At 45.5% G+C, this 27,500-nt stretch overlaps 1 protein-coding gene across 1 annotated transcript in view; it reads right to left on the bottom strand.

The window, feature by feature from the left end:
• LOC106570582 (copine-4-like) overlaps positions 1 to 27,500 on the bottom strand; it is a 39,781-nt gene that overhangs the window by 8,309 nt on the left and 3,972 nt on the right. Inside the window, exons 6-10 of the mRNA XM_082961420.1 lie at positions 24,205 to 24,288; positions 23,368 to 23,457; positions 21,070 to 21,168; positions 20,182 to 20,268; positions 15,759 to 15,818 (exon numbers count right to left, since the gene is read on the bottom strand). Of these exons, the coding sequence (XP_082817546.1) occupies positions 15,759 to 15,818; positions 20,182 to 20,268; positions 21,070 to 21,168; positions 23,368 to 23,457; positions 24,205 to 24,288 (420 nt within the window). The remainder of the gene's footprint in view (positions 1 to 15,758; positions 15,819 to 20,181; positions 20,269 to 21,069; positions 21,169 to 23,367; positions 23,458 to 24,204; positions 24,289 to 27,500) is intronic.

The raw sequence follows: 27,500 nt of genomic DNA, 5'->3' as shown, positions 1-27,500 counted from the left end.
AGAACTCCCCTCACCAGGTTGTCTAGGTCTTAACTGAACTCCCCTCACCAGGTTGTCTAGGTCTTAACAGAACTCCCCTCACCAGGTTGTCTAGGTCTTAACTGAACTCTCCTCACCAGGTTGTCTAGGTCTTAATTGAACTCCCCTCACCAGGTTGTCTAGGTCTTAACTGAACTCTCCTCACCAGGTTGTCTAGGTCTTAACTGAACTCTCCTCACCAGGTTGTCTTGGTCTTAACTGAACTCTCCTCACCAGGTTGTCTAGGTCTTAACTGAACTCTCCTCACCAGGTTGTCTAGGTCTTAACAGAACTCTCCTCACCAGGTTGTCTAGGTCTTAACTGAACTCCCCTCACCAGGTTGTCTAGGTCTTAACTGAACTCTCCTCACCAGGTTGTCTAGGTCTTAACTGAACTCCCCTCACCAGGTTGTCTAGGTCTTAACTGAACTCCCCTCACCAGGTTGTCTTGGTCTTAACTGAACTCTCCTCACCAGGTTGTCTAGGTCTTAACAGAACTCTCCTCACCAGGTTGTCTAGGTCTTAACTGAACTCTCCTCACCAGGTTGTCTAGGTCTTAAATGAACTCTCCTCACCAGGTTGTCTAGGTCTTAACTGAACTCCCCTCACCAGGTTGTCTAGGTCTTAACTGAACTCCCCTCACCAGGTTGTCTAGGTCTTAACAGAACTCCCCTCACCAGGTTGTCTAGGTCTTAACTGAACTCCCCTCACCAGGTTGTCTAGGTCTTAACTGAACTCCCCTCACCAGGTTGTCTAGGTCTTAACTTAACTCCCCTCACCAGGTTGTCTAGGTCTTAACAGACCTCCCCTCACCAGGTTGTCTAGGTCTTAACTGAACTCCCCTCACCAGGTTGTCTAGGTCTTAACAGAACTCCCCTCACCAGGTTGTCTAGGTCTTAACTGAACTCTCCTCACCAGGTTGTCTAGGTCTTAATTGAACTCCCCTCACCAGGTTGTCTAGGTCTTAACTGAACTCTCCTCACCAGGTTGTCTAGGTCTTAACTGAACTCTCCTCACCAGGTTGTCTAGGTCTTAACTGAACTCCCCTCACCAGGTTGTCTTGGTCTTAACTGAACTCTCCTCACCAGGTTGTCTAGGTCTTAACTGAACTCTCCTCACCAGGTTGTCTAGGTCTTAACTGAACTCCCCTCACCAGGTTGTCTAGGTCTTAATTGAACTCTCCTCACCAGGTTGTCTAGGTCTTAACTGAACTCCCCTCACCAGGTTGTCTAGGTCTTAACTGAACTCCCCTCACCAGGTTGTCTAGGTCTTAACTGAACTCTCCTCACCAGGTTGTCTAGGTCTTAACTGAACTCCCCTCACCAGGTTGTCTAGGTCTTAATTGAACTCTCCTCACCAGGTTGTCTAGGTCTTAACAGAACTCCCCTCACCAGGTTGTCTAGGTCTTAACAGAACTCCCCTCACCAGGTTGTCTAGGTCTTAACTGAACTCTCCTCACCAGGTTGTCTAGGTCTTAACAGAACTCCCCTCACCAGGTTGTCTAGGTCTTAACTGAACTCTCCTCACCAGGTTGTCTAGGTCTTAACTGAACTCTCCTCACCAGGTTGTCTAGGTCTTAACTTAACTCCCCTCACCAGGTTGTCTAGGTCTTAACAGACCTCCCCTCACCAGGTTGTCTAGGTCTTAACTGAACTCCCCTCACCAGGTTGTCTAGGTCTTAACAGAACTCCCCTCACCAGGTTGTCTAGGTCTTAACTGAACTCTCCTCACCAGGTTGTCTAGGTCTTAATTGAACTCCCCTCACCAGGTTGTCTAGGTCTTAACTGAACTCTCCTCACCAGGTTGTCTAGGTCTTAACAGAACTCCCCTCACCAGGTTGTCTAGGTCTTAACAGAACTCCCCTCACCAGGTTGTCTAGGTCTTAACTGAACTCTCCTCACCAGGTTGTCTAGGTCTTAACAGAACTCCCCTCACCAGGTTGTCTAGGTCTTAACTGAACTCTCCTCACCAGGTTGTCTAGGTCTTAACTGAACTCTCCTCACCAGGTTGTCTAGGTCTTAATTGACAAGAAAAAAGAAAAAAAACCTGCAGACACCCCTGTATTAATAAATTTAAATACATTTTCCAAAATTATTGAATTATGCAAGTGCTACTTCTGTCTGTACAGAAATAAATTTAATAATTCAAAACACTACATCAGAGAGTAGCATTTAGCCACAGAGGATCAATAGCTTTAAAAATGTTGTTGCTGTGGATTGTGTTTAGCCCAAATTAAAGCGCATACAGTCGGGAACCCTTGGCAAATATCAAACAGCTGGTTGTTGATTTTGTATCTGTCAGTGAAGAGTGAGCAGCTAAAATATTTTATCCAATCGCGGGGAAAACACAGGTTGGAAAGCAAGGCTACTGCTGAAAGAGAGAACACTATACAGTCTATCTGTCTGTAGGCTACCAAAATATTGTACCAACTCCCAACATTGAGGGAACAACATTGGTTTACAAAGTAGCCTAGGCTATGTTGAGGGATATTGGCACAAGCTCATCCGCCATCACCAGTGAGTGTGTTGCACATTGGGTTGGTCAGTGCCACTGGAAAGACCACTATAATTTCCTCCTCATATCTCATCTCACCGCTCGTTTCGTTAGCCTAGGGCTAGGCTATTGGTTGCGTTCAAGACAAGGTCGTTTTTACTGACCTCAGTTTGTCAGTTTCAGAATTCGATCACTTGTGTGGTATTAAAAAAGATTCTGCTTAAGTATCCAGACCACAGGAGGTCGCTGGCACCAGTGACGACCTGTCATTCAGGGCAGGTGGGGCAGAGCTAAAATAGGTGTCCCCTAAAAAATATACAGTACTATTCAAAAGTTTGGACACACCTACTCATTCAAGCGTTTTTCTTTTCTTCTTTTTTTTACTATTTTCTACATTGTAGAATAATAGTGATGACATGAAATAAAACATACGGAATCATTTAATAACCAAAAAAGTGTTAAACAAATCCAAATATATTTTATATTTGAGATTCTTCAAATAGCCACCCTTTGCCTGGATCACAGCTTTGCACACTCTTGGCATTCTCTCAACCAGCTTCACCTGGAATGCTTTTCCAACGGTCTTGAAGGAGTTCCGACATATGCTGAGCACTTGTTGGCGGCTTTCCATTTGCGCCATTATAATGAGCCGTTCTCCCCTCGGCAGCCTGCTGTGATCTAGACATGTAAAATGATGTAGAATTGCGGTTTTTTTCTTCTGGAGCCTACAACAACAACAACAACAAAAATGCCCATGTACAGTTGTGGCCAAAATATTTGAGAGTGACACAAATATTCATTTCCACAAAGTTTTATGCATCAGTGTCTTTAGATATTTTTGTCAGATGTTACTATGGAATACTGAAGTATAATTACAATAATTTCATAAGATCCAAAAGCTTTTATTGACAATTACATGAAGTTGATGCAAAGAGTCAATATTTGCAGTGTTGACCCTTCTTTTTCAAGACCTCTGCAATCCACCCTGGCATGCTGTCAATTAACTTCTGGGCCACATCCTGACTGATGGCAGCCCATTCTTGCATAATCAATGCTTGGAGTTTGTCAGAATTTGTGGGTTTTTGTTTGTCCACCCGCCTCTTGAGGATTGACCACAAGTTCTCAATGGGATTAAGGTCTGGGGAGTTTCCTGGTCATGGACCCAAAATATCGATGTTTTGTTGGCCGAGCCACTTAGTTATCACTTTTGCCTAATGGCGAGGTGCTCCATCATGCTGGAAAAGGCATTGTTCATCACCAAACTGTTCCTGGATGGTTGGGAGAAGTTGCTCTCGGAGGATGTGTTGGTACCATTCTTTATTCATGGCTGTGTTCTTAGGCAAAATTGTGAGTGAGCCCACTCCCTTGGCGGAGAAGCAACCCCACACATGAATGGCCTCAGGATGCTTTATTGTTGGCATGACACAGGACTGATGGTAGCGCTCACCTTGTCTTCCCCGGACAAGCTTTTGTCCGGATGCCCCAAACAATCGGAAAGGGGATTCATCAGAGAAAATTACTTTACCCCAGTCCTCAGCAGTCCAATCCCTGTACCTTCTGCAGAATATCAGTCTGTCCCTGATGTTTTTCCTGGAGAGAAGTGGCTTCTTTGCTGCCCTTCTTGACACCAGGCCATCCTCCAAAAGTCTTCACCTCACTGTGCGTGCAGATGCACTCACACCTGCCTGCTGCCATTCCTGAGCAAGCTCTGTACTGGTGGTGCCCCAATCCCACAGCTGAATCAACTTTAGGAGACGATCTTGGGACTTGCTGGACTTTCTTGGTCACCCTGAAGCCTTCTTCACAACAATTGAACCGCTCTCCTTGAAGTTCTTGATGATCCGATAAATGGTTGATTTAGGTACAATCTTACTGGCAGCAATATCCTTGCCTGTGAAACCCTTTTTGTACAAAGCAATGATGACGGCACGTGTTTCCTTGCAGGTAACCATGGTTGACAGAGGAAGAACAATGATTCCAAGCACCACCCTCCTTTTATAGCTTCCAGTCTGTTATTCAAACTCAATCAGCATGACAGAGTGATCTCCAGCCTTGTCCTCATCAACACTCACACCTGTGTTAACGAGAGAATCACTGACATGATGTCAGCTGGTCATTTTGTGGCAGGGCTGAAATGCAGTGGAAATGTTTTGGGGGATTTAGTTCATTTGCATGGCAAAGAGGGACTTTGCAATTAATTGCAATTCATCTGATCACTCTTCATAACATTCTGGAGTATATGCAAATTGCCATCATACAAACTGAGGCAGCAGACTTTGTGAAAATTAATATTTTGTCATTCTCAAAACTTTTGGCCACGACTGTATGTAAATTCTGTAAATGTCTCTGCTCTATTCTAGCCTGAGTACCAGATGTCAGATATCAGATACAGTATCTCTTTCGCTAACATTCCCACTACAGTGAACATTTAGCCGACCAATGCCTGTGCTATGCAAGTCAGAGAAAACATTTTGTTGGGGGGTCTGATGCACATTTTGTGGAAATGAATTGAAGTTGAACATAGCCAAATGTGTCAGTTTAATAAAATGTGCAATACATTTACTGTATATATCAAATGCCTAGGACTATTTAAGCTAATGAAACCCTGTCTGTTGACGTAAGTAACAGATTGCAAAACAGAGATTCCCCACTGAGCTCATTTTGGGAAATGGCAAGTTAACTTTCTCATCCACAAACGCATGTCAAGTGCATGGCTAAAATAATGAGCAGGCTATAATCACATTTCCTTAATGTAAATATTAGGCCGGGGACACCTAAAGCAGTTTACTAAAGCAGCCTGTCTAGACTCCATCTCTTAATGGGGCGGCAGGTAGCCTAGTGGTTAGAGCGTTGGACTAGTAACCGAAAGGTTGCAAGAGCCAATCCACGAGCTGAAAAGGTAAAACATCTGTCGTTCTACCCCTGAACAAGGCAGTTAACCCACTGTTCCTAGGCTGTCATTGAAAATAAGAATTTGTTCTTAACTGACTTGTCGAGTTAAATAAAGGTAAAAAAAAGAGAGCCGGGACAAATAATGTAACGGAAATGAGAAGAACGCATTTTTTACATTTAAGCAAGTCATGATGGCGAGCATACGTGCAAGGAATAGAGCCCTGTACAAGCATGAATATTAAACCCTATCCTACCCAGCCTGCAACGTTCAGGACCTACCCTACCCTACCCATTCCCACGACGTTCAGGCCCTACCCTACCCTACCCATGCCCACGACGTTCAGGCCCTACCCTACCCTACCCATTACCACGACGTTCAGGCCCTACCCTACCCTACCCATGCCCACGACGTTCAGGCCCTACCCTACCCTACCCATTACCACGACGTTCAGGCCCTACCCTACCCTACCCATGCCCACGACGTTCAGGCCCTACCCTACCCATGCCCACGACGTTCAGGCCCTACCCTACCCATGCCCGCGACGTTCAGGCCCTACCTTACCCATGCCCACGACGTTCAGGCCCTACCCTACCCATGCCCGCGACGTTCAGGCCCTACCCTACCCATGCCCGCGACGTTCAGCCCTACCCCACCCTACCCATGCCCGCGACCTTCAGGCCCTACCCTACCCTACCCTACCCATGCCCGCGACCTTCAGGCCCTACCCTACCCATGCCCACGACGTTCAGGCCCTACCCTACCCTACCCATTACCACAACGTTCAGGCCCTACCCTACCCTACCCATGCCCACGACGTTCAGGCCCTACCCTACCCTACCCATGCCCACGACGTTCAGGCCCTACCCTACCCATGCCCGCGACGTTCAGGCCCTACCCTACCCATGCCCACGACGTTCAGGCCCTACCCTACCCAGCCCTCGAAGTTCAGGCCCTACCCTACCCTACCCATGCCCACAACGTTCAGGCCCTACCCTACCCTACCCAGCCCTCGACGTTCAGGCCCTACCCTACCCAGCCCTCGACGTTCAGGCCCTACCCTACCCAGCCCTCGACGTTCATGCCCTACCCTACCCTACCCATGCCCGCGACGTTCAGGCCCTACCCTACCCATGCCCGCGTCCTTCATGCCCTACCCTACCCTACCCATGCCCGCGACCTTCAGGCCCTACCCTACCCATGCCCGCGACGTTCAGACCCTACCCTACCCATGTCCGCGACATTCAGTCCCTACCCTACCCTACCCATGCCCGCGACCTTCAGGCTCTACCCTACCCATGCCCGCGACCTTCAGGCCCTACCCTACTCTACCCATGCCGGCGACGTTCAGGCCCTACCCTACCGTACCCATGCCCGCAACATTCAGGCCCTACCCTACCCTACCCATGCCCACGATGTTCAGGCCCTCTCCTACCCAGCTTGCGACATTCCGGCTCTACCATACCCTACCCATGCCCACAACGTTCAGGCCCTACCCTACCCAGACCGCGACGTTCAGGTCCTACCCTACCCAGCCCTCGACGTTCAGGCCCTACGCTACCCAGCCCGCGACATTCCGGCCCCACCCGACCCTACCCATGCCCGCGACCTTCATGCCTACCCTACCCAGTCCGCGACGTTCAGGCCCTACCCTACCCAGTCCGCGGCGTTCAGGCTCTACCCTACCCTACCCTACCCATGCCCGCGACATTCAGGCCCTACCCTACCCAGCCCGCGACGTTCAGGCCCTATCGTACCCTACCCATGCCCGCAACCTTCAGGCCCTACCCTACCCTACACATGCCCGCAACCTTCAGGCCCTACCCTACCATACCCATGCCCGCAACCTTCAGGCCCTACCCTACCATACCCAGCCGCAACGTTCAGGCCCTACCGTACCATACCCATGCCCGCGACGTTCAGGCCCTACCCTACCCTATCCTACCCATGCCCGCGACGTTCAGGCCCTACCCTACCCAGCCCGATTGCGTCAACATGAAACCCGAAATCAGAAATAACTTCCTATGTTAGTAAATCCATTAGATGCATTGGTGGAAAAAGTACCCAATTCTCATACTTGAGTAAAAGTAAAGATACCTTAATAGAAAATGACTCAAGTAAACATGAAAGTCACCCAGTAAAATACTACTTGAGTAAAAGTCTAAAAGTATACTTAAATATCAAAAATAAATGTTATTGCTAAAATATTATTAAGTATCAAAAGAAATGCATAAAGCATAAAGAAATGTCAAATTCCTTATATTAAGCAAACCCAAGTAAATGTACAGATAGCCAGAGGCACACTCCAACACTGAGACATAATTTACAAACAAAGAATTTGTGTTTAGTGAGTCTGCCAGATCAGAGGCAGTAGGGATGACCAGAGTATGTAAATTGGACCATTTTCCAGTCCTGCTAAGCATTGAAAATGTAACGAGTACTTTTAGGTGTCAGGGAAAATGTGTGGAGTAAAAAGTACAATATTGTTTTTAGAAATGTAGTGAAGTATAAGTAAAAGTTGTCCAAAATATAAATAGTAAAGTACAGATACCCCAAAAACGACTTAAGCAGCACTTTCAAGTACTTTTATTTAAGTTCTTTACACCACTGATTATCTTTCTACTTTCGGTCTGTCACTCGCTCCCTACACGCAGTCAGCTCGCTCTGCATGCACTCTGCTCATGGCGGAGCTGAGTCTGTGCGTAACCATAGCAACGGCTCCACTTGGGCTACTCTGCTCAATGAAGAGACATGAGAGAGCTGTTAGCTACTTTTATTCATTCTAAACTAGACAAAACTCAAGGAACATTATTGTTTTCTGTGAAATAATCTCAACGAGGTTGAAGCACTTCAGTCAGATATGACTGTACTGCACAGCAGAGCACGAGCAAATGGCTCAGCTTCTAAATGTTCCTGATCAATGTAGTGATCCCCAAGCCCTGCCCGTACCCTAGTTATTGATGAAGAAACAGGCCCTGCCCGTACCCTAGTTATTGATGAAGAAACAGGCCCTGCCCGTACCCTAGTTATTGATGAAGAAACAGGCCCTACCTGTACCCTAGTTATTGATGAAGAAACAGGCCCTGCCTGTACCCTAGTTATTGATGAAGAAACAGGCCCTGCCTGTACCCTAGTTATTGATGAAGAAACAGGCCCTGCCTGTACCCTAGTTATTGATGAAGAAACAGGCCCTGCCTGTACCCTAGTTATTGATGAAGAAACAGGCCCTGCCTGTACCCTAGTTATTGATGAAGAAACAGGCCCTGCCCGTACCCTAGTTATTGATGAAGAAATAGGCCCTACCCGTACCCTAGTTATTGATGAAGAAACAGGCCCTACCTGTACCCTAGTTATTGATGAAGAAACAGGCCCTGCCCGTACCCTAGTTATTGATGAAGAAACAGGCCCTACCTGTACCCTAGTTATTGATGAAGAAACAGGCCCTGCCCGTACCCTAGTTATTGATGAAGAAACAGGCCCTACCCGTACCCTAGTTATTGATGAAGAAACAGGCCCTACCTGTACACTAGTTATTGATGAAGAAACAGGCCCTACCTGTACACTAGTTATTGATGAAGAAACAGGCCCTACCTGTACACTAGTTATTGATGAGACAACAGGCCCTACCTGTACCCTAGTTATTGATGAAGAAATAGGCCCTACCCGTACCCTAGTTATTGATGAAGAAACAGGCCCTACCTGTACCCTAGTTATTGATGAAGAAACAGGCCCTGCCCGTACCCTAGTTATTGATGAAGAAACAGGCCCTACCTGTACCCTAGTTATTGATGAAGAAACAGGCCCTGCCCGTACCCTAGTTATTGATGAAGAAACAGGCCCTACCCGTACCCTAGTTATTGATGAAGAAACAGGCCCTACCTGTAACCTAGTTATTGATGAAGAAACAGGCCCTACCCGTACCCTAGTTATTGATGAAGAAACAGGCCCTACCTGTACCCTAGTTATTGATGAAGAAACAGGCCCTGCCTGTACCCTAGTTATTGATGAAGAAACAGGCCCTACCTGTACCCTAGTTATTGATGAAGAAACAGGCCCTACCCGTACCCTAGTTATTGATGAAGAAACAGGCCCTACCTGTACCCTAGTTATTGATGAAGAAACAGGCCCTGCCCGTACCCTAGTTATTGATGAAGAAACAGGCCCTACCCGTACCCTAGTTATTGATGAAGAAACAGGCCCTACCCGTACCCTAGTTATTGATGAAGAAACAGGCCCTGCCTGTACCCTAGTTATTGATGAAGAAACAGGCCCTGCCCGTACCCTAGTTATTGATGAAGAAACAGGCCCTGCCCGTACCCTAGTTATTGATGAAGAAACAGGCCCTGCCTGTACCCTAGTTATTGATGAAGAAACAGGCCCTACCTGTACCCTAGTTATTGATGAAGAAACAGGCCCTGCCTGTACCCTAGTTATTGATGAAGAAACAGGCCCTGCCTGTACCCTAGTTATTGATGAAGAAACAGGCCCTGCCCGTACCCTAGTTATTGATGAAGAAACAGGCCCTACCTGTACCCTAGTTATTGATGAAGAAACAGGCCCTACCTGTACCCTAGTTATTGATGAAGAAACAGGCCCTGCCCGTACCCTAGTTATTGATGAAGAAACAGGCCCTGCCCGTACCCTAGTTATTGATGAAGAAACAGGCCCTGCCTGTACCCTAGTTATTGATGAAGAAACAGGCCCTGCCCGTACCCTAGTTATTGATGAAGAAACAGGCCCTACCTGTACCCTAGTTATTGATGAAGAAACAGGCCCTGCCTGTACCCTAGTTATTGATGAAGAAACAGGCCCTGCCTGTACACTAGTTATTGATGAAGAAACAGGCCCTACCTGTACCCTAGTTATTGATGAAGAAACAGGCCCTACCTGTACCCTAGTTATTGATGAAGAAACAGGCCCTACCTGTACCCTAGTTATTGATGAAGAAACAGGCCCTGCCCGTACCCTAGTTATTGATGAAGAAACAGGCCCTGCCCGTACCCTAGTTATTGATGAAGAAACAGGCCCTACCCATACCCTAGTTATTGATGAAGAAACAGGCCCTGCCTGTACCCTAGTTATTGATGAAGAAACAGGCCCTGCCCGTACCCTAGTTATTGATGAAGAAACAGGCCCTGCCCGTACCCTAGTTATTGATGAAGAAACAGGCCCTACCCGTACCCTAGTTATTGATGAAGAAACAGGCCCTGCCCGTACCCTAGTTATTGATGAAGAAACAGGCCCTACCCGTACCCTAGTTATTGATGAAGAAACAGGCCCTGCCCGTACCCTAGTTATTGATGAAGAAACAGGCCCTACCTGTACCCTAGTTATTGATGAAGAAACAGGCCCTGCCTGTACCCTAGTTATTGATGAAGAAACAGGCCCTACCTGTACACTAGATATTGATGAAGAAACAGGCCCTACCTGTACACTAGTTATTGATGAAGAAACAGGCCCTGCCTGTACCCTAGTTATTGATGAAGAAACAGGCCCTGCCCGTACCCTAGTTATTGATGAAGAAACAGGCCCTGCCTGTACCCTAGTTATTGATGAAGAAACAGGCCCTACCTGTACCCTAGTTATTGATGAAGAAACAGGCCCTGCCCGTACCCTAGTTATTGATGAAGAAACAGGCCCTGCCCGTACCCTAGTTATTGATGAAGAAACAGGCCCTACCTGTACCCTAGTTATTGATGAAGAAACAGGCCCTGCCCGTACCCTAGTTATTGATGAAGAAACAGGCCCTACCTGTACCCTAGTTATTGATGAAGAAACAGGCCCTACCTGTACACTAGTTATTGATGAGACAACAGGCCCTACCTGTACACTAGTTATTGATGAAGAAACAGGCCCTACCTGTACCCTAGTTATTGATGAAGAAACAGGCCCTACCTGTACCCTAGTTATTGATGAAGAAACAGGCCCTGCCCGTACCCTAGTTATTGATGAAGAAACAGGCCCTGCCTGTACCCTAGTTATTGATGAAGAAACAGGCCCTACCCGTACCCTAGTTATTGATGAAGAAACAGGCCCTGCCTGTACCCTAGTTATTGATGAAGAAACAGGCCCTACCTGTACCCTAGTTATTGATGAAGAAACAGGCCCTACCCGTACCCTAGTTATTGATGAAGAAACAGGCCCTACCTGTACCCTAGTTATTGATGAAGAAACAGGCCCTGCCTGTACCCTAGTTATTGATGAAGAAACAGGCCCTGCCTGTACCCTAGTTATTGATGAAGAAACAGGCCCTGCCTGTACCCTAGTTATTGATTAAGAAACAGGCCCTGCCCGTACCCTAGTTATTGATGAAGAAACAGGCCCTGCCTGTACCCTAGTTATTGATGAAGAAACAGGCCCTGCCTGTACCCTAGTTATTGATGAAGAAACAGGCCCTGCCTGTACCCTAGTTATTGATGAAGAAACAGGCCCTGCCCGTACCCTAGTTATTGATGAAGAAACAGGCCCTACCTGTACCCTAGTTATTGATGAAGAAACAGGCCCTACCCGTACCCTAGTTATTGATGAAGAAACAGGCCCTACCCGTACCCTAGTTATTGATGAAGAAACAGGCCCTGCCCGTACCCTAGTTATTGATGAAGAAACAGGCACTGCCTGTACCCTAGTTATTGATGAAGAAACAGGCCCTACCTGTACCCTAGTTATTGATGAAGAAACAGGCCCTACCCGTACCCTAGTTATTGATGAAGAAACAGGCCCTACCCGTACCCTAGTTATTGATGAAGAAACAGGCCCTACCCGTACCCTAGTTATTGATGAAGAAACAGGCCCTGCCTGTACCCTAGTTATTGATGAAGAAACAGGCCCTGCCCGTACCCTAGTTATTGATGAAGAAACAGGCCCTACCCGTACCCTAGTTATTGATGAAGAAACAGGCCCTGCCTGTACCCTAGTTATTGATGAAGAAACAGGCCCTGCCCGTACCCTAGTTATTGATGAAGAAACAGGCCCTGCCCGTACCCTAGTTATTGATGAAGAAACAGGCCCTACCTGTACCCTAGTTATTGATGAAGAAACAGGCCCTGCCTGTACCCTAGTTATTGATGAAGAAACAGGCCCTGCCCGTACCCTAGTTATTGATGAAGAAACAGGCCCTGCCCGTACCCTAGTTATTGATGAAGAAACAGGCCCTGCCCGTACCCTAGTTATTGATGAAGAAACAGGCCCTGCCCGTACCCTAGTTATTGATGAAGAAACAGGCCCTGCCCGTACCCTAGTTATTGATGAAGAAACAGGCCCTGCCCGTACCCTAGTTATTGATGAAGAAACAGGCCCTGCCTGTACCCTAGTTATTGATGAAGAAACAGGCCCTGCCTGTACCCTAGTTATTGATGAAGAAACAGGCCCTGCCCGTACCCTAGTTATTGATGAAGAAACAGGCCCTACCTGTACCCTAGTTATTGATGAAGAAACAGGCCCTACCTGTACCCTAGTTATTGATGAAGAAACAGGCCCTACCTGTACCCTAGTTATTGATGAAGAAACAGGCCCTGCCCGTACCCTAGTTATTGATGAAGAAACAGGCCCTACCCGTACCCTAGTTATTGATGAAGAAACAGGCCCTACCTGTACCCTAGTTATTGATGAAGAAACAGGCCCTGCCTGTACCCTAGTTATTGATGAAGAAACAGGCCCTGCCCGTACCCTAGTTATTGATGAAGAAACAGGCCCTACCCGTACCCTAGTTATTGATGAAGAAACAGGCCCTACCTGTACCCTAGTTATTGATGAAGAAACAGGCCCTGCCCGTACCCTAGTTATTGATGAAGAAACAGGCCCTGCCCGTACCCTAGTTATTGATGAAGAAACAGGCCCTGCCCGTACCCTAGTTATTGATGAAGAAACAGGCCCTGCCTGTACCCTAGTTATTGATGAAGAAACAGGCCCTGCCTGTACCCTAGTTATTGATGAAGAAACAGGCCCTGCCCGTACCCTAGTTATTGATGAAGAAACAGGCCCTGCCCGTACCCTAGTTATTGATGAAGAAACAGGCCCTACCTGTACCCTAGTTATTGATGAAGAAACAGGCCCTGCCCGTACCCTAGTTATTGATGAAGAAACAGGCCCTGCCTGTACCCTAGTTATTGATGAAGAAACAGGCCCTACCTGTACCCTAGTTATTGATGAGACAACAGGCCCGTACCCTAGTTATTGATGAAGAAACAGGCCCTACCTGTACCCTAGTTATTGATGTAGAAACAGGCCCTACCTGTACACTAGTTATTGATGAGACAACAGGCCCTACCTGTACCCTAGTTATTGATGAAGAAACAGGCCCTACCTGTACCCTAGTTATTGATGAAGAAACAGGCCCTGCCCGTACCCTAGTTATTGATGAAGAAACAGGCCCTGCCCGTACCCTAGTTATTGATGAAGAAACAGGCCCTACCTGTACCCTAGTTATTGATGAAGAAACAGGCCCTACCCGTACCCTAGTTATTGATGAAGAAACAGGCCCTGCCTGTACCCTAGTTATTGATGAAGAAACAGGCCCTACCCGTACCCTAGTTATTGATGAAGAAACAGGCCCTGCCCGTACCCTAGTTATTGATGAAGAAACAGGCCCTGCCCGTACCCTAGTTATTGATGAAGAAACAGGCCCTACCTGTACCCTAGTTATTGATGAAGAAACAGGCCCTACCTGTACCCTAGTTATTGATGAAGAAACAGGCCCTACCTGTACCCTAGTTATTGATGAAGAAACAGGCCCTGCCCGTACCCTAGTTATTGATGAAGAAACAGGCCCTACCTGTACCCTAGTTATTGATGAAGAAACAGGCCCTGCCCATACCCTAGTTATTGATGAAGAAACAGGCCCTGCCCGTACCCTAGTTATTGATGAAGAAACAGGCCCTGCCTGTACCCTAGTTATTGATGAAGAAACAGGCCCTGCCCGTACCCTAGTTATTGATGAAGAAACAGGCCCTGCCCGTACCCTAGTTATTGATGAAGAAACAGGCCCTGCCCGTACCCTAGTTATTGATGAAGAAACAGGCCCTGCCCGTACCCTAGTTATTGATGAAGAAACAGGCCCTGCCTGTACCCTAGTTATTGATGAAGAAACAGGCCCTGCCTGTACCCTAGTTATTGATGAAGAAACAGGCCCTGCCCGTACCCTAGTTATTGATGAAGAAACAGGCCCTGCCCGTACCCTAGTTATTGATGAAGAAACAGGCCCTACCTGTACCCTAGTTATTGATGAAGAAACAGGCCCTGCCCGTACCCTAGTTATTGATGAAGAAACAGGCCCTACCTGTACCCTAGTTATTGATGAAGAAACAGGCCCTACCTGTACACTAGTTATTGATGAGACAACAGGCCCTACCTGTACACTAGTTATTGATGAAGAAACAGGCCCTACCTGTACCCTAGTTATTGATGAAGAAACAGGCCCTGCCCGTACCCTAGTTATTGATGAAGAAACAGGCCCTGCCCGTACCCTAGTTATTGATGAAGAAACAGGCCCTGCCCGTACCCTAGTTATTGATGAGACAACAGGCCCTACCTGTACACTAGTTATTGATGAAGAAACAGGCCCTACCTGTACCCTAGTTATTGATGAAGAAACAGGCCCTACCTGTACCCTAGTTATTGATGAAGAAACAGGCCCTACCTGTACCCTAGTTATTGATGAAGAAACAGGCCCTGCCCGTACCCTAGTTATTGATGAAGAAACAGGCCCTGCCTGTACCCTAGTTATTGATGAAGAAACAGGCCCTGCCCGTACCCTAGTTATTGATGAAGAAACAGGCCCTACCCGTACCCTAGTTATTGATGAAGAAACAGGCCCTACCTGTACACTAGTTATTGATGAAGAAACAGGCCCTGCCCGTACCCTAGTTATTGATGGAAAAACAGGCCCTACCCGGCACTAATCCGATGTATGATGTTGGGGCCCATCGGCCTCGGGTTGGGTAGCAGAGCTTTAGCGAGGAAGAAGGATAGGTGCCAGTTTTTTTCCTCTTATTATCTCGGGATGCAACTGAAGCAAACGATGGAATCTAATACTTCCCGTGTCTTTATTTCTCTCATTAACGAGTCGTCTCTAACCGCTTTGAACAACCTGATCTTGCATTGACACTGCCATCTCATAACTCACATCTTACATCTCACAAGGGAATGACCACAGCAGGTCACACCGGTATTGTTTATTGTTGTTCTTAAAATGCTAATTCTAATTCTCTCACTGACTTTTTGGCATCTCCCTGTTTACAAATTAATCTGGCTGCTTTCAACCACTCACACTCACACACACACACACACACACACACACACACACACACACACACACACACACACACACACACACACACACACACACACCCCCCCCCCCTTACTGTGAACTGGATCTGACAGCCTCCCATGATGTAATCCAGGAAAGAATACATCTTGATGATCTGCCATTAGAAAGAACACAGTTACAGAAAGACGCTTCGTGTGTGGTGTGTGTGTGTGTGTGCGTGTGTGTGTGTGTGAATACCTCATAACTGCTGTTAGAAAGAACACAAGTATACCACTACTAATTTAAATAACAGGGTAACACTTTACTTGTATACTGTACACTGGCATTCATAACACGACCTCTCGTAACATATTTATTCAACATCAGTGGGGGGGAGAGAGATAGTAGGGATAAAGAGAGATAGTAGGGATAAAGAGAGATAGTAGGGATAAAGAGAGATAGTAGGGATAAAGAGAGAGAGTAGGGATGAAGAGAGAGAGCGAGAGAGTAGGGATAAAGAGAGAGAGTCGGGATGAAGAGAGAGACAGTAGGGATAAAGAGAGAGAGTCGGGATAAAGAGAGAGAGTAGGGATAAAGAGAGAGAGTAGGGATGAAGAGAGATAGTAGGGATAAAGAGAGAGAGTAGGGATGAAGAGAGAGAGTAGGAATAAAGAGAGACAGTCAGGATAAAGAGAGAGAGTAGGGATGAAGAGAGAGAGTAGGAATAAAGAGAGAGAGTAGGAATAAAGAGAGAGAGTAGGGATGAAGAGAGAGAGTAGGGATAAAGAGAGAGAGTAGGGATAAAGAGAGAGAGTAGGAATAAAGAGAGAGAGTAGGGATGAAGAGAGAGAGTAGGGATAAAGAGAGAGGGTATGAATAAAGAGAGAGAGTAGGAATAAAGAGAGAGAGTAGAAATAAAGAGAGACAGTCAGGATAAAGAGAGAGAGTAGGGATGAAGAGAGAGAGTAGGAATAAAGAGAGAGAGTAGGGATGAAGAGAGAGAGTAGGGATAAAGAGAGAGAGTAGGAATAAAGAGAGAGAGTAGGGATGAAGAGAGAGAGTCGGGATAAAGAGAGAGAGTAGGGATAAAGAGAGAGAGTAGGGATAAAGAGAGAGAGTAGGGATGAAGAGAGAGAGTAGGGATAAAGAGAGAGAGTAGGGATAAAGAGAGAGAGTAGGGATAAAGAGAGAGAGTAGGAATAAAGAGAGAGAGTAGGGATGAAGAGAGAGAGAGACAAAAAGAGTGGGGTAGAGATAAAGTGTCACACCCTGATCCGTTTCACCAGTCTTTGTGCTTGTCTCCATCCCTCTCCAGGTGTCGCCCATCTTCCTCATTATCCCCTGTGTAGTTACACCTGTGTTCTCTGTTTGTCTGTGCCAGTTCATCTTGTCTTGTCAGGTTTTTCCAGCGTGCTTTCCCGTCTTCCTGTTTCTCAAGTTCTGTTTCCTAGTTTTTCCCGGTTCTGACCATTCTGCCTGTCCTGACCCCTTTGCCTGCCTGCCTGCCTGCCTGCCGTCCTGTACCTGCCTGAGTCTGACCTGTTTACGAACCTCTGCCTGCCCTGACCCCTTTGCCTGCCTGCCGTCCTATACCTGCCTGAGTCTGACCTGTTTACGAACCTCTGCCTGTCCTCGACCTGCCCTTTGCCTGCCCCGTGCTTACAATAAATCATCTGAGAACTGTACTATCTGCCTCTGGGTCTTATCCTGAGTCGTGACATAAAGAGGGGGATAGAGATAAAGAGAGAGAGGCCCATAAAGAGGGGGATAGAGATAAAGAGAGAGAGGGACATAAAGAGGGGGTAGAGATAAAGAGAGAGAGGGAAATAAAGAGGGCGATAGAGATAAAGAGAGAGACATAAAGAGGGGGATAGAGATGAAGAGAGAGAGGGACATAAAGAGGGGGATAGAGATAAAGAGAGAGGGACATAAAGAGGGGGATAGAGATAAAGAGAGAGCGGGAAATAAAGAGGGGGATAGAGTTAAAGAGAGAGAGGGACATAAAGAGGGGGTAGGGAGATGAAGAGAGAGAGGGACATAAAGAGGGGGATAGAGATAAAGAGAGAGGGACATAAAGAGGGGGATAGAGATGAAGAGAGAGAGGGACATAAAGAGGGGGATAGAGATAAAGAGAGGGACATAAAGAGGGGGATAGAGATGAAGAGAGAGAGGGACATAAAGAGGGGGATAGAGATAAAGAGAGGGACATAAAGAGGGGGATAGAGATGTAGAGAGAGGGACATAAAGAGGGGGATAGAGATAAAGAGAGAGAAGGACATAAAGAGGGGGTAGAGATAAAGAGAGAGAGGGAAATAAAGAGGAGGATAGAGATAAAGAGAGGGGGACATAAAGAGGGGGATAGAGATAAAGAGAGAGCGGGACATAAAGAGGGGGATAGAGATAAAGAGAGAGAGATAAAGAGGGGATAGAGATGAAGAGAGAGAGGGACATAAAGAGGGGGTAGAGATGAAGAGAGGGGGACATAAAGAGGGGGATAGAGATAAAGAGAGAGGGACATAAAGAGGGGGTAGAGATAAAGAGAGAGAGGGAAATAAAGAGGGGGATAGAGATAAAGAGAGAGACATAAAGAGGGGATAGAGATGAAGAGAGAGAGGGACATAAAGAGGGGGATAGAGATAAAGAGAGGGGGACATAAAGAGGGGGATAGAGATAAAGAGAGGGGGACATAAAGAGGGGGATAGAGATAAAGAGAGAGAGGGACATAAAGAAGGGGATAGAGATGAAGAGACGGGGACATAAAGAGGGGATAGAGATAAAGAGAGAGAGGGACATAAAGAGGGGGATAGAGATAAAGAGAGGGGGACATAAAGAGGGGGATAGAGATAAAGAGAGAGGGACATAAAGAGGGGGATAGAGATAAAGAGAGAGAGGGACATAAAGAGGGGGATAGAGATAAAGAGAGAGGGACATAAAGAGGGGGATAGAGATAAAGAGAGAGAGGGACATAAAGAGGGGGATAGAGATAAAGAGAGAGGGACATAAAGAGGGGGATAGAGATAAAGAGAGAGAGGGACATAAAGAGGGGGGTAGAGATGAAGAGAGGGGGACATAAAGAGGGGGATAGAGATAAAGAGAGGGGGACATAAAGAGGGGGATAGAGATAAAGAGAGAGGGACATAAAGAGGGGGATAGAGATAAAGAGAGAGAGGGACATAAAGAGGGGGATAGATATGAAGAGAGGGGGACATAAAGAGGGGGATAGAGATAAAGAGAGAGAGGGACATAAAGAGGGGGGTAGAGATGAAGAGAGGGGGACATAAAGAGGGGGATAGAGATAAAGAGAGGGGGACATAAAGAGGGGGATAGAGATAAAGAGAGAGGGACATAAAGAGGGGGATAGAGATAAAGAGAGAGGGACATAAAGAGGGGGATAGAGATAAAGAGAGAGAGGGACATAAAGAGGGGGATAGAGATAAAGAGAGAGGGACATAAAGAGGGGGATAGAGATAAAGAGAGAGAGGGACATAAAGAGGGGGGTAGAGATGAAGAGAGGGGGACATAAAGAGGGGGATAGAGATAAAGAGAGGGGGACATAAAGAGGGGGATAGAGATAAAGAGAGAGGGACATAAAGAGGGGGATAGAGATAAAGAGAGAGAGGGACATAAAGAGGGGGATAGATATGAAGAGAGGGGGACATAAAGAGGGGGATAGAGATAAAGAGAGAGAGGGACATAAAGAGGGGGGTAGAGATGAAGAGAGGGGGACATAAAGAGGGGGATAGAGATAAAGAGAGGGGGACATAAAGAGGGGGATAGAGATAAAGAGAGAGGGACATAAAGAGGGGGATAGAGATAAAGAGAGAGAGGGACATAAAGAGGGGGATAGAGATGAAGAGAGGGGGACATAAAGAGGGGGATAGAGATAAAGAGAGGGGGACATAAAGAGGGGGATAGAGATAAAGAGAGAGGGACATAAAGAGGGGGATAGAGATAAAGAGAGAGAGGGACATAAAGAGGGGGATAGATATGAAGAGAGGGGGACATAAAGAGGGGGATAGAGATAAAGAGAGAGAGGGACATAAAGAGGGGGATAGAGATGAAGAGAGGGGGACATAAAGAGGGGATAGAGATAAAGAGAGAGAGGGACATAAAGAGGGGGATAGAGATGAAGAGAGGGGGACATAAAGAGGGGGATAGAGATAAAGAGAGGGGGACATAAAGAGGGGGATAGAGATGAAGAGAGAGGGACATAAAGAGGGGGATAGAGATGAAGAGAGAGAGGGACATAAAGAGGGGGATAGAGATAAAGAGAGGGGGACATAAAGAGGGGGATAGAGATGAAGAGAGAGGGACATAAAGAGGGGGATAGAGATAAAGAGAGGGGGACATAAAGAGGGGGATAGAGATAAAGAGAGAGAGGGACATAAAGAGGGGGATAGAGATGAAGAGAGGGGGACATAAAGAGTGGGGTAGAGATGAAGAGAGGGGGACATAAAGAGGGGGATAGAGATGAAGAGAGGGGGACATAAAGAGGGGGATAGAGATAAAGAGAGAGAGTAAGAAAAGAGGAGTGTTACCTTACAGTGGTTGAGGACGATGACGCCAGAGTTTCTGTAGTTCTTCTTCTTCATTTGGTACTTCGGGTTTATACAGTCCCATTGCATCTACACACACACACATTAACATGCAAGTGAATCATTTGCATGTTTAGCAATTAGTAGCCTAAATAATCATTTTAGCTCATTGAGGGTCAGGTTAAGTTTAGGTTGGGTTAGGGTTGGGTTAGGGTTAGTTTGGGTTAGGTTAGGTTTGGGTTAGTATTAGATTTAGGGTTGGGTTAGGGTTAGGGTTAGGTGAGGTTGGGTTAGTATTAGATTTAGGGTTGGGTTAGGGTTAGGGTTAGGTTAGGTTTGGGTTAGTATTAGATTTAGGGTTGGGTTAGGGTTAGGGTTAGATTAGGTTGGGTTAGTATTAGATTTAGGGTTGGGTTAGTTAGGGTTAGGTTAGATTTAGGGTTGGGTTAGTTAGGGTTAGGTTAGATTTAGGGTTGGGTTAGGGTTGGGTTAGGGTTAGGTTGGGTTAGTATTAGATTTAGGGTTGGGTTAGGGTTAGATTTAGGGTTGGGTTAGGGTTGGGTTAGGGTTAGGTTGAGTTAGTATTAGATTTAGGGTTGGGTTAGTTAGGGTTAGGTTAGATTTAGGGTTGGGTTAGGTTGGGTTAGTATTAGATTTAGGGTTGGGTTAGGGTTAGATTTAGGGTTGGGTTAGGGTTGGGTTAGGGTTAGGTTGGGTTAGTATTAGATTTAGGGTTGGGTTAGTTAGGGTTAGGTTAGATTTAGGGTTGGGTTAGGGTTAGGGTTAGGTTAGGTTGGGTTAGTATTAGATTTAGGGTCGGGTTAGTTAGGGTTAGGTTAGATTTAGGGTTGGGTTAGTTAGGGTTAGGTTAGATTTAGGGTTAGGGTGTACCTGTCTCCCCTCCAGGTCTGTCCGTATCTCCTTATAGGTGGTCTGAAACTCTCCAATGAAGTCGTGCTTCCCATTGGAGTCCCAATCATACACTGTGCACTGAAACATACACGCACACACACACGCACGCACACACACACACAGACATACACAGACACACATAAATGCCATGCTGAATGATTGATAGCTGGTTTTATATTAATCTGGAGACGCTGAGTGGGACTCAGCTGTAGTGTGTGTGTGTGTGTATGTGTGTGTGTGTGTGTGTGTGTGTGTGTGTGTGTGTGTGTGTGTGTGTGTGTGTGTGTGTGTGTGTGTGTGTGTGTGTGTGTGTGTGTGCCTATCAAGGTTGGGACTATTCATTAGACAGAGATGGAGCTAAGTCATGTTCATTAGACAGAGATGGAGCTAAGTCATGTTCATTAGACAGAGATGGAGCTAAGTCATGTTCATTAGACAGAGATGGAGCTAAGTCATGTTCATTAGACAGAGATGGAGCTAAGTCATGTTCATTAGACAGAGATGGAGCTAAGTCATGTTGCTTAGACAGAGATGGAGCTAAGTCATGTTCATTAGACAGAGATGGAGCTAAGTCATGTTCATTAGACAGAGATGGAGCTAAGTCATGTTCATTAGACAGAGATGGAGCTAAGTCATATTCATTAGACAGCGATGGAGCTAAGTCATGTTCATTAGACAGCGATGGAGCTAAGTCATGTTCATTAGACAGAGATGGAGCTAAGTCATGTTCATTAGACAAAGATGGAGCTAAGTCATCTTCATTAGACAGCGATGGAGCTAAGTCATGTTCATTAGACAGAGATGGAGCTAAGTCATGTTCATTAGACAGCGATGGAGCTAAGTCATGTTCATTAGACAGAGATGGAGCTAAGTCATGTTCATTAGACAGCGATGGAGCTAAGTCATCTTCATTAGACAGCGATGGAGCTAAGTCATGTTCATTAGACAAAGATGGAGCTAAGTCATCTTCATTAGACAGCGATGGAGCTAAGTCATGTTCATTAGACAAAGATGGAGCTAAGTCATCTTCATTAGACAGCGATGGAGCTAAGTCATGTTCATTAGACAGAGATGGAGCTAAGTCATGTTCATTAGACAGCGATGGAGCTAAGTCATGTTCATTAGACAGAGATGGAGCTAAGTCATGTTCATTAGACAGAGATGGAGCTAAGTCATGTTCATTAGACAGAGATGGAGCTAAGTCATGTTCATTAGACAGTGATGGAGCTAAGTCATCTTCATTAGACAGCGATGGAGCTAAGTCATGTTCATTAGACAGAGATGGAGCTAAGTCATGTTCATTAGGGCGCAAAATTAGCAAAATCAAAACATTTCAGAACAGAGAGCAAAAATCGGTCATCATATTTGTAATATCTATTCTGTTTTAAAACGTTTTCTTCTGTTTGTGCTAACTGATCACTGATTCAGACCTAACACAATGATAACTGATTCAGACATAGCTCCACAATGTAATTCAGACTTACCACAATGATAACTGATTCAGACATAGCTCCACAATGTAATTCAGACTTAACACAATGATAACTGATTCAGACATAGCTCCACAATGTAATTCAGACTTAACACAATGATAACTGATTCAGACATAGCTCCACAATGTAATTCAGACTTAACACAATGATAACTGATTCAGACATAGCTCCACAATGTAATTCAGACTCAACACAATGATAACTGATTCAGACGTAACACAATAATCTTTGATTCAGAACTCACACAGACCTGACTCAGTCCACTCTGTTCTACTTATGGATTTTTTAACAGGTAACTGTGTGTGTGTGTGTGTGTGTGTGTGTGTGTGTGTGTGTGTGTGTGTGTGTGTGTGTGTGTGTGTGTGTGTGTGTTCCCCGTTGACAGGGCTGACAAGAGACACGGGGTGTTAAGAGGCTTGTGAATAATTAATGATACCATGTTTATTCATGAAGACAATACCGTTTAGAATCTCTGTAAGGTTAAAGAGTCACACACACACACACACACACACACACACACACACACACACACACACACACACACACACACACACACACACACACACACACACACACACACACACACACCTGACAAACAACACAACACGAGCATGAATATTTTACTGACTTAAAAAAACAACAACTGTGTCGTCAGTGTGTCACAAGACTGTGTTAGGCAGCTGAGCTAAAGCCTCTTCAAATCTTAAGCAAGGTCACTCGTCACCATCAGGTGCATGTGGTCAGGTTAGAGGATGTTATGGGCAGGTTATGGTTGTGATCTTACCTTTAGTTGGCGGTCGTGGTCTCCACTACACAGTGTGTTAAGAGAGACCTTGAATGACTTCCACACCGGGCTGAGGTCGTTCATCACCGTCTGACAACACACACATGACCAGTACTACTTAGCTCCTTTTCTGGGGGGGTATCTGTACTTTACTATTTCTATTTTTCACAACTTTTACTTTTACTTCACTATATTCCCAAAGAAAATACTTTTTACGGCATACTTTTTTAGTCCGTACTTAGCAGGACAGGAAAATGGTCAAATTCACACACTTATCAAGAGAACATCCCTGGTCATCCCTACTGCCTCTGATCTGGCAGTCTTTGTAAATGATGTCTGAGTGTTGGAGTGTGACCCTGGCTGTCCGTAAATAAAAAAACAAGAAAATCGTGCAGTCTGGTTTGCTTAATAGGGTTAGGGTTACACTTACATGTACTTTTGATACTTGAGTATATTTAAAACCAAATACTTTAAGACTTTTACTCAAGTAGTATTTTACTGGGTGACTTTCATGTTTACTTGAGTCATTTTCTATTAAGGTATCTTTACTTTTACTCAAGTATGACAATTGGGTACTTTTTCTACCACTGCACACGTCAATATCATCATCTGTGCTCATACTGTCTGTGAGTGGACAGGTGGCAGGTCACCTAGCGGTTAAGAGCATTGGGCCTGTAGGCGAAAGTTCGCTGGTTCAAATCCCTGAGCCGACTAGGTGAAAAATCGGCCAATGTTCCCATGTGAACAAGGCACTTAACCGTAATTACTCCTGTGAGTTACTCAGTCTGCTAAATGACTAAACTGTAAATATAAAATGTGTGTCCGTGTGCATTTTACCTCAGTTCTGTGAACAAGTGATCCACTGCCATCATCATTTATTCTGAAGATTTCCAAAAATGGATCTGATTTACTGAAGAAATCCTACAGAAAAACACAAACATCAGGTGTGATAATCAGCTCAATCAATTGTTTATTCAGCTAAGCAGTGGTGTAAAGTAACTAAGTAAAACATACTTTGAAGCACTTCTTAAATCGTTTTTTGGGGGTATCTGTACTTAACTTTATTATTTATATTTTTTACAACTTTTCCACTACATTCCTGAAGAAAATATGTACTTTTTACTCCCATACATTTCCCCTAACACTCAAAAGTACTCATTACATTTCATATGCTCAGGCAGGACGGCAATATGGTCCAATTCACGCATCTATCAATATAATGGGTTGTCATCCTTATTGCCTCTGATCTGGCAGACTCACTAAGCACAAATACTGTTTGTAAATGATGTCTGAGTGTTGGAGTGTGGCCTTGGCTGCCCATAAATAAATTAAAAACAATAAAATTGTGCCATCTGGTTTGCTTAAAGATGGAATATGCAGAAATCGCTCTGCCATTTCCTGGATGCTCAAATTGTAATAGTTTGCCTAATTTCAGTTTATATGACAAAACAAGCAGTCATTTTGTAGAGAATCATTGTACCATCTAAACCTCTGTGAAAAAAATATTTTCCATAAGCAAAAAGATTGTATTTTCAGCTGTTTGAAGCTGGTGTACAAAACCAATGTAAAAGATGCAAAAACCAAACATAAGAACGAGAAGCATAGAAATGGCTTACATAGAGAGCATGGCTTACATAGAACATATTTTCCGCTTCTTAGACTTCCTTTTGATGAGAATGACAGATCTATAGCACACATTTCTATGTGAATTTGGTCAGGTCGCCCAAAAAGTTACATTATATACAGAATTTGTTGTATAGCATTTACTTTTTACTTTAACTCAAGTGTGACAGTTTAGTACTTTCCCACCGCTGTATAAGTACATTTAAAACCAGATACAGTGAGGGAAAAAAGTATTTGATCCCCTGCTGATTTTGTACGTTTGCCCACTGACAAAGAAATGATGAGTCCATCATTTTAATGGTAGGTTTATTTGAACAGTGAGAAACAGAATAACAACAAAAAAATCCAGAAAAACGCATGTCAAAAATGTTATAAATTGATTTGACCCCTCTCAATCAGATTGATTTCTGGCTCCCAGGTGTCTTTTATACAGGTAACGAGCTGAGATTAGGAGCACACTCTTAAAGGGAGTGCTTCTAATCTCAGTTTGTTACCTGTATAAAAGACACCTGTCCACAGAAGCAATCAATCAATCAGATTCCAAACTCTCCACCATGGCCAAGACCAAAGAGCTCTCCAAGGATGTCAGGGACTAGATTGTAGACCTACACAAGGCTGGAATGGGCTACAAGACCATCGCCAAGCAGCTTGGTGAGAAGGTGACAACAGTTGATGCGATTATTCGCAAATGGAAGAAACAAAAAAGAACTGTCAATCTCCCTCGGCCTGGGGCTCCATGCAAGATTTCACCTCGTGGAGTTGCAATGATCATGAGAATGGTGAGGAATCAGCCCAGAACTACACGAGAGGATCTTGTCAATGATCTCAAGGCAGCTGGGACCATAGTCACCAACAAAACAATTGGTAACACTACGCCGTGAAGGACTGAAATCCTGCAGCGCCCGCAAGGTCCCCCTGCTCAAGAAAGCACAAATACATGCCCGTCTGAAGTTTGCCAATGAATATCTGAATGATTCAGAGGACAACTGGGTGAAAGTGTTGTGGTCAGATGAGACCAAAATGGACCTCTTTGGCATCAACTCAACTCGCCGTGTTTGGAGGAGGAGGAATGACCCCAAGAACACCATCCCCACCATCAAACATGGAGGTGGAAACATTATGCTTAGGGGGGTGTTTTTTTGCTAAGGGGACAGGACAACTTCACCGCATCAATGGGACGATGGACGGGGCCATGTACCGTCAAATCTTGGGTGAGAACCTCCTTCCCTCAGCCAGGGCATTGAAAATGGGTCGTGGATGGGTATTCCAGCATGACAATGACCCAAAACACATGGCCAAGGCAACAAAGGAGTGGCTCAAGAAGAAGTACATTAAGGTCCTGGAGTGGCCTAGTCAGTCTCCAGACCTTAATCCCATAGAAAATCTGTGGAGGGAGCTGAAGGTTCGAGTTGCCAAACGTCAGCCTCAAAACCTTAATGACTTGGAGAAGATCTGCAAAGAGGAGTGGGAAACCTGGTGACCAACTACAAGAAACGTCTGACCTCTGTGATTGCCAACAAGTGTTTTGCCACCAAGTACTAAGTCATGTTTTGCAGAGGGGTTAAATATTTATTTCCCTCATTAACATTTTTGACATGTGTTTTTCAGGATTTTTTTGCAGTTATTCTGTCTCTCACTGTTCAAATAAACCTACCATTAAAATTATAGACTGATCATTTCTTTGTCAGTGGGCAAACGTACAAAATCAGCAGGGGATCAAATACTTTTTTCCCTCACTGTAGATACTTTTAGAATTGTATTTAAGTCATATTTTACTGGGTCACTTTCACTTTTACTTGAGTCATTGTCTATTAAAGTATCTTTACATTTACTCAAGTATGACAATTGAGTACTTTTTTCACCACTGCAGGTAATGAATAATCAATCACTCTCTTCCACTTCATCTTCTCTTCTCCTGGCCTTCTCCTGGCCTTCTCCTCTCCTCTCCTCTCCTCTCCTCTCCTCTCCTCTCCTCTCCTCTCCTCTCCTCTCCTCTCCTCTCCTCTCCTCTCCTCTCCTCTCCCTCTCCTCTCCTCTCCTTCTCTTCATTCTCTTCTCCACCCCTCCAATGCCCTCTCCTCTCTTTCTCTTCTCCACCCTCCGCCCTCTCCTCTCCTTCTCTTTGTTCTCTTCTCCACCCCTCCAACACCTCTCCTCTCCTTCTCTTTGTTCTCTTCATTCTCTTCATTCTCTTCTCCACCCCTCCAACGCCCTCTCCTCTCCTTCTCTTCGTTCTCTTCATTCTCTTCTCCACCCCTCCAACACCTCTCCTCTCCTTCTCTTCATTCTCTTCGTTCTCTTCTCCACCCCTCCAACGCCCTCTCCTTCTCTTCGTTCTCTTCTCCACCCCTCCAACACCCTCTCCTCTCCTTCTCTTCATTCTCTTCTCCACCCCTCCTAGGCATTCCCCTTTCATTCTCCTTTGTCCTATCCCTCTTTCATCTCTGAAGACATGTACTGGAGCGGCAGGTAGCCTGGAGCGGTATGTACTGGAGCGGCAGGTAGCCTGG

The sequence above is a fragment of the Salmo salar genome, chromosome 14 (genome assembly GCF_965601325.2).
Source record: "Salmo salar chromosome 14, fSalSal1, whole genome shotgun sequence".
NCBI classification, from domain to species: Eukaryota; Metazoa; Chordata; class Actinopteri; order Salmoniformes; family Salmonidae; genus Salmo; species Salmo salar.
Note: the sequence above shows the minus strand (reverse complement) of the source record. Positions and strands in the feature narration are given on the sequence as shown.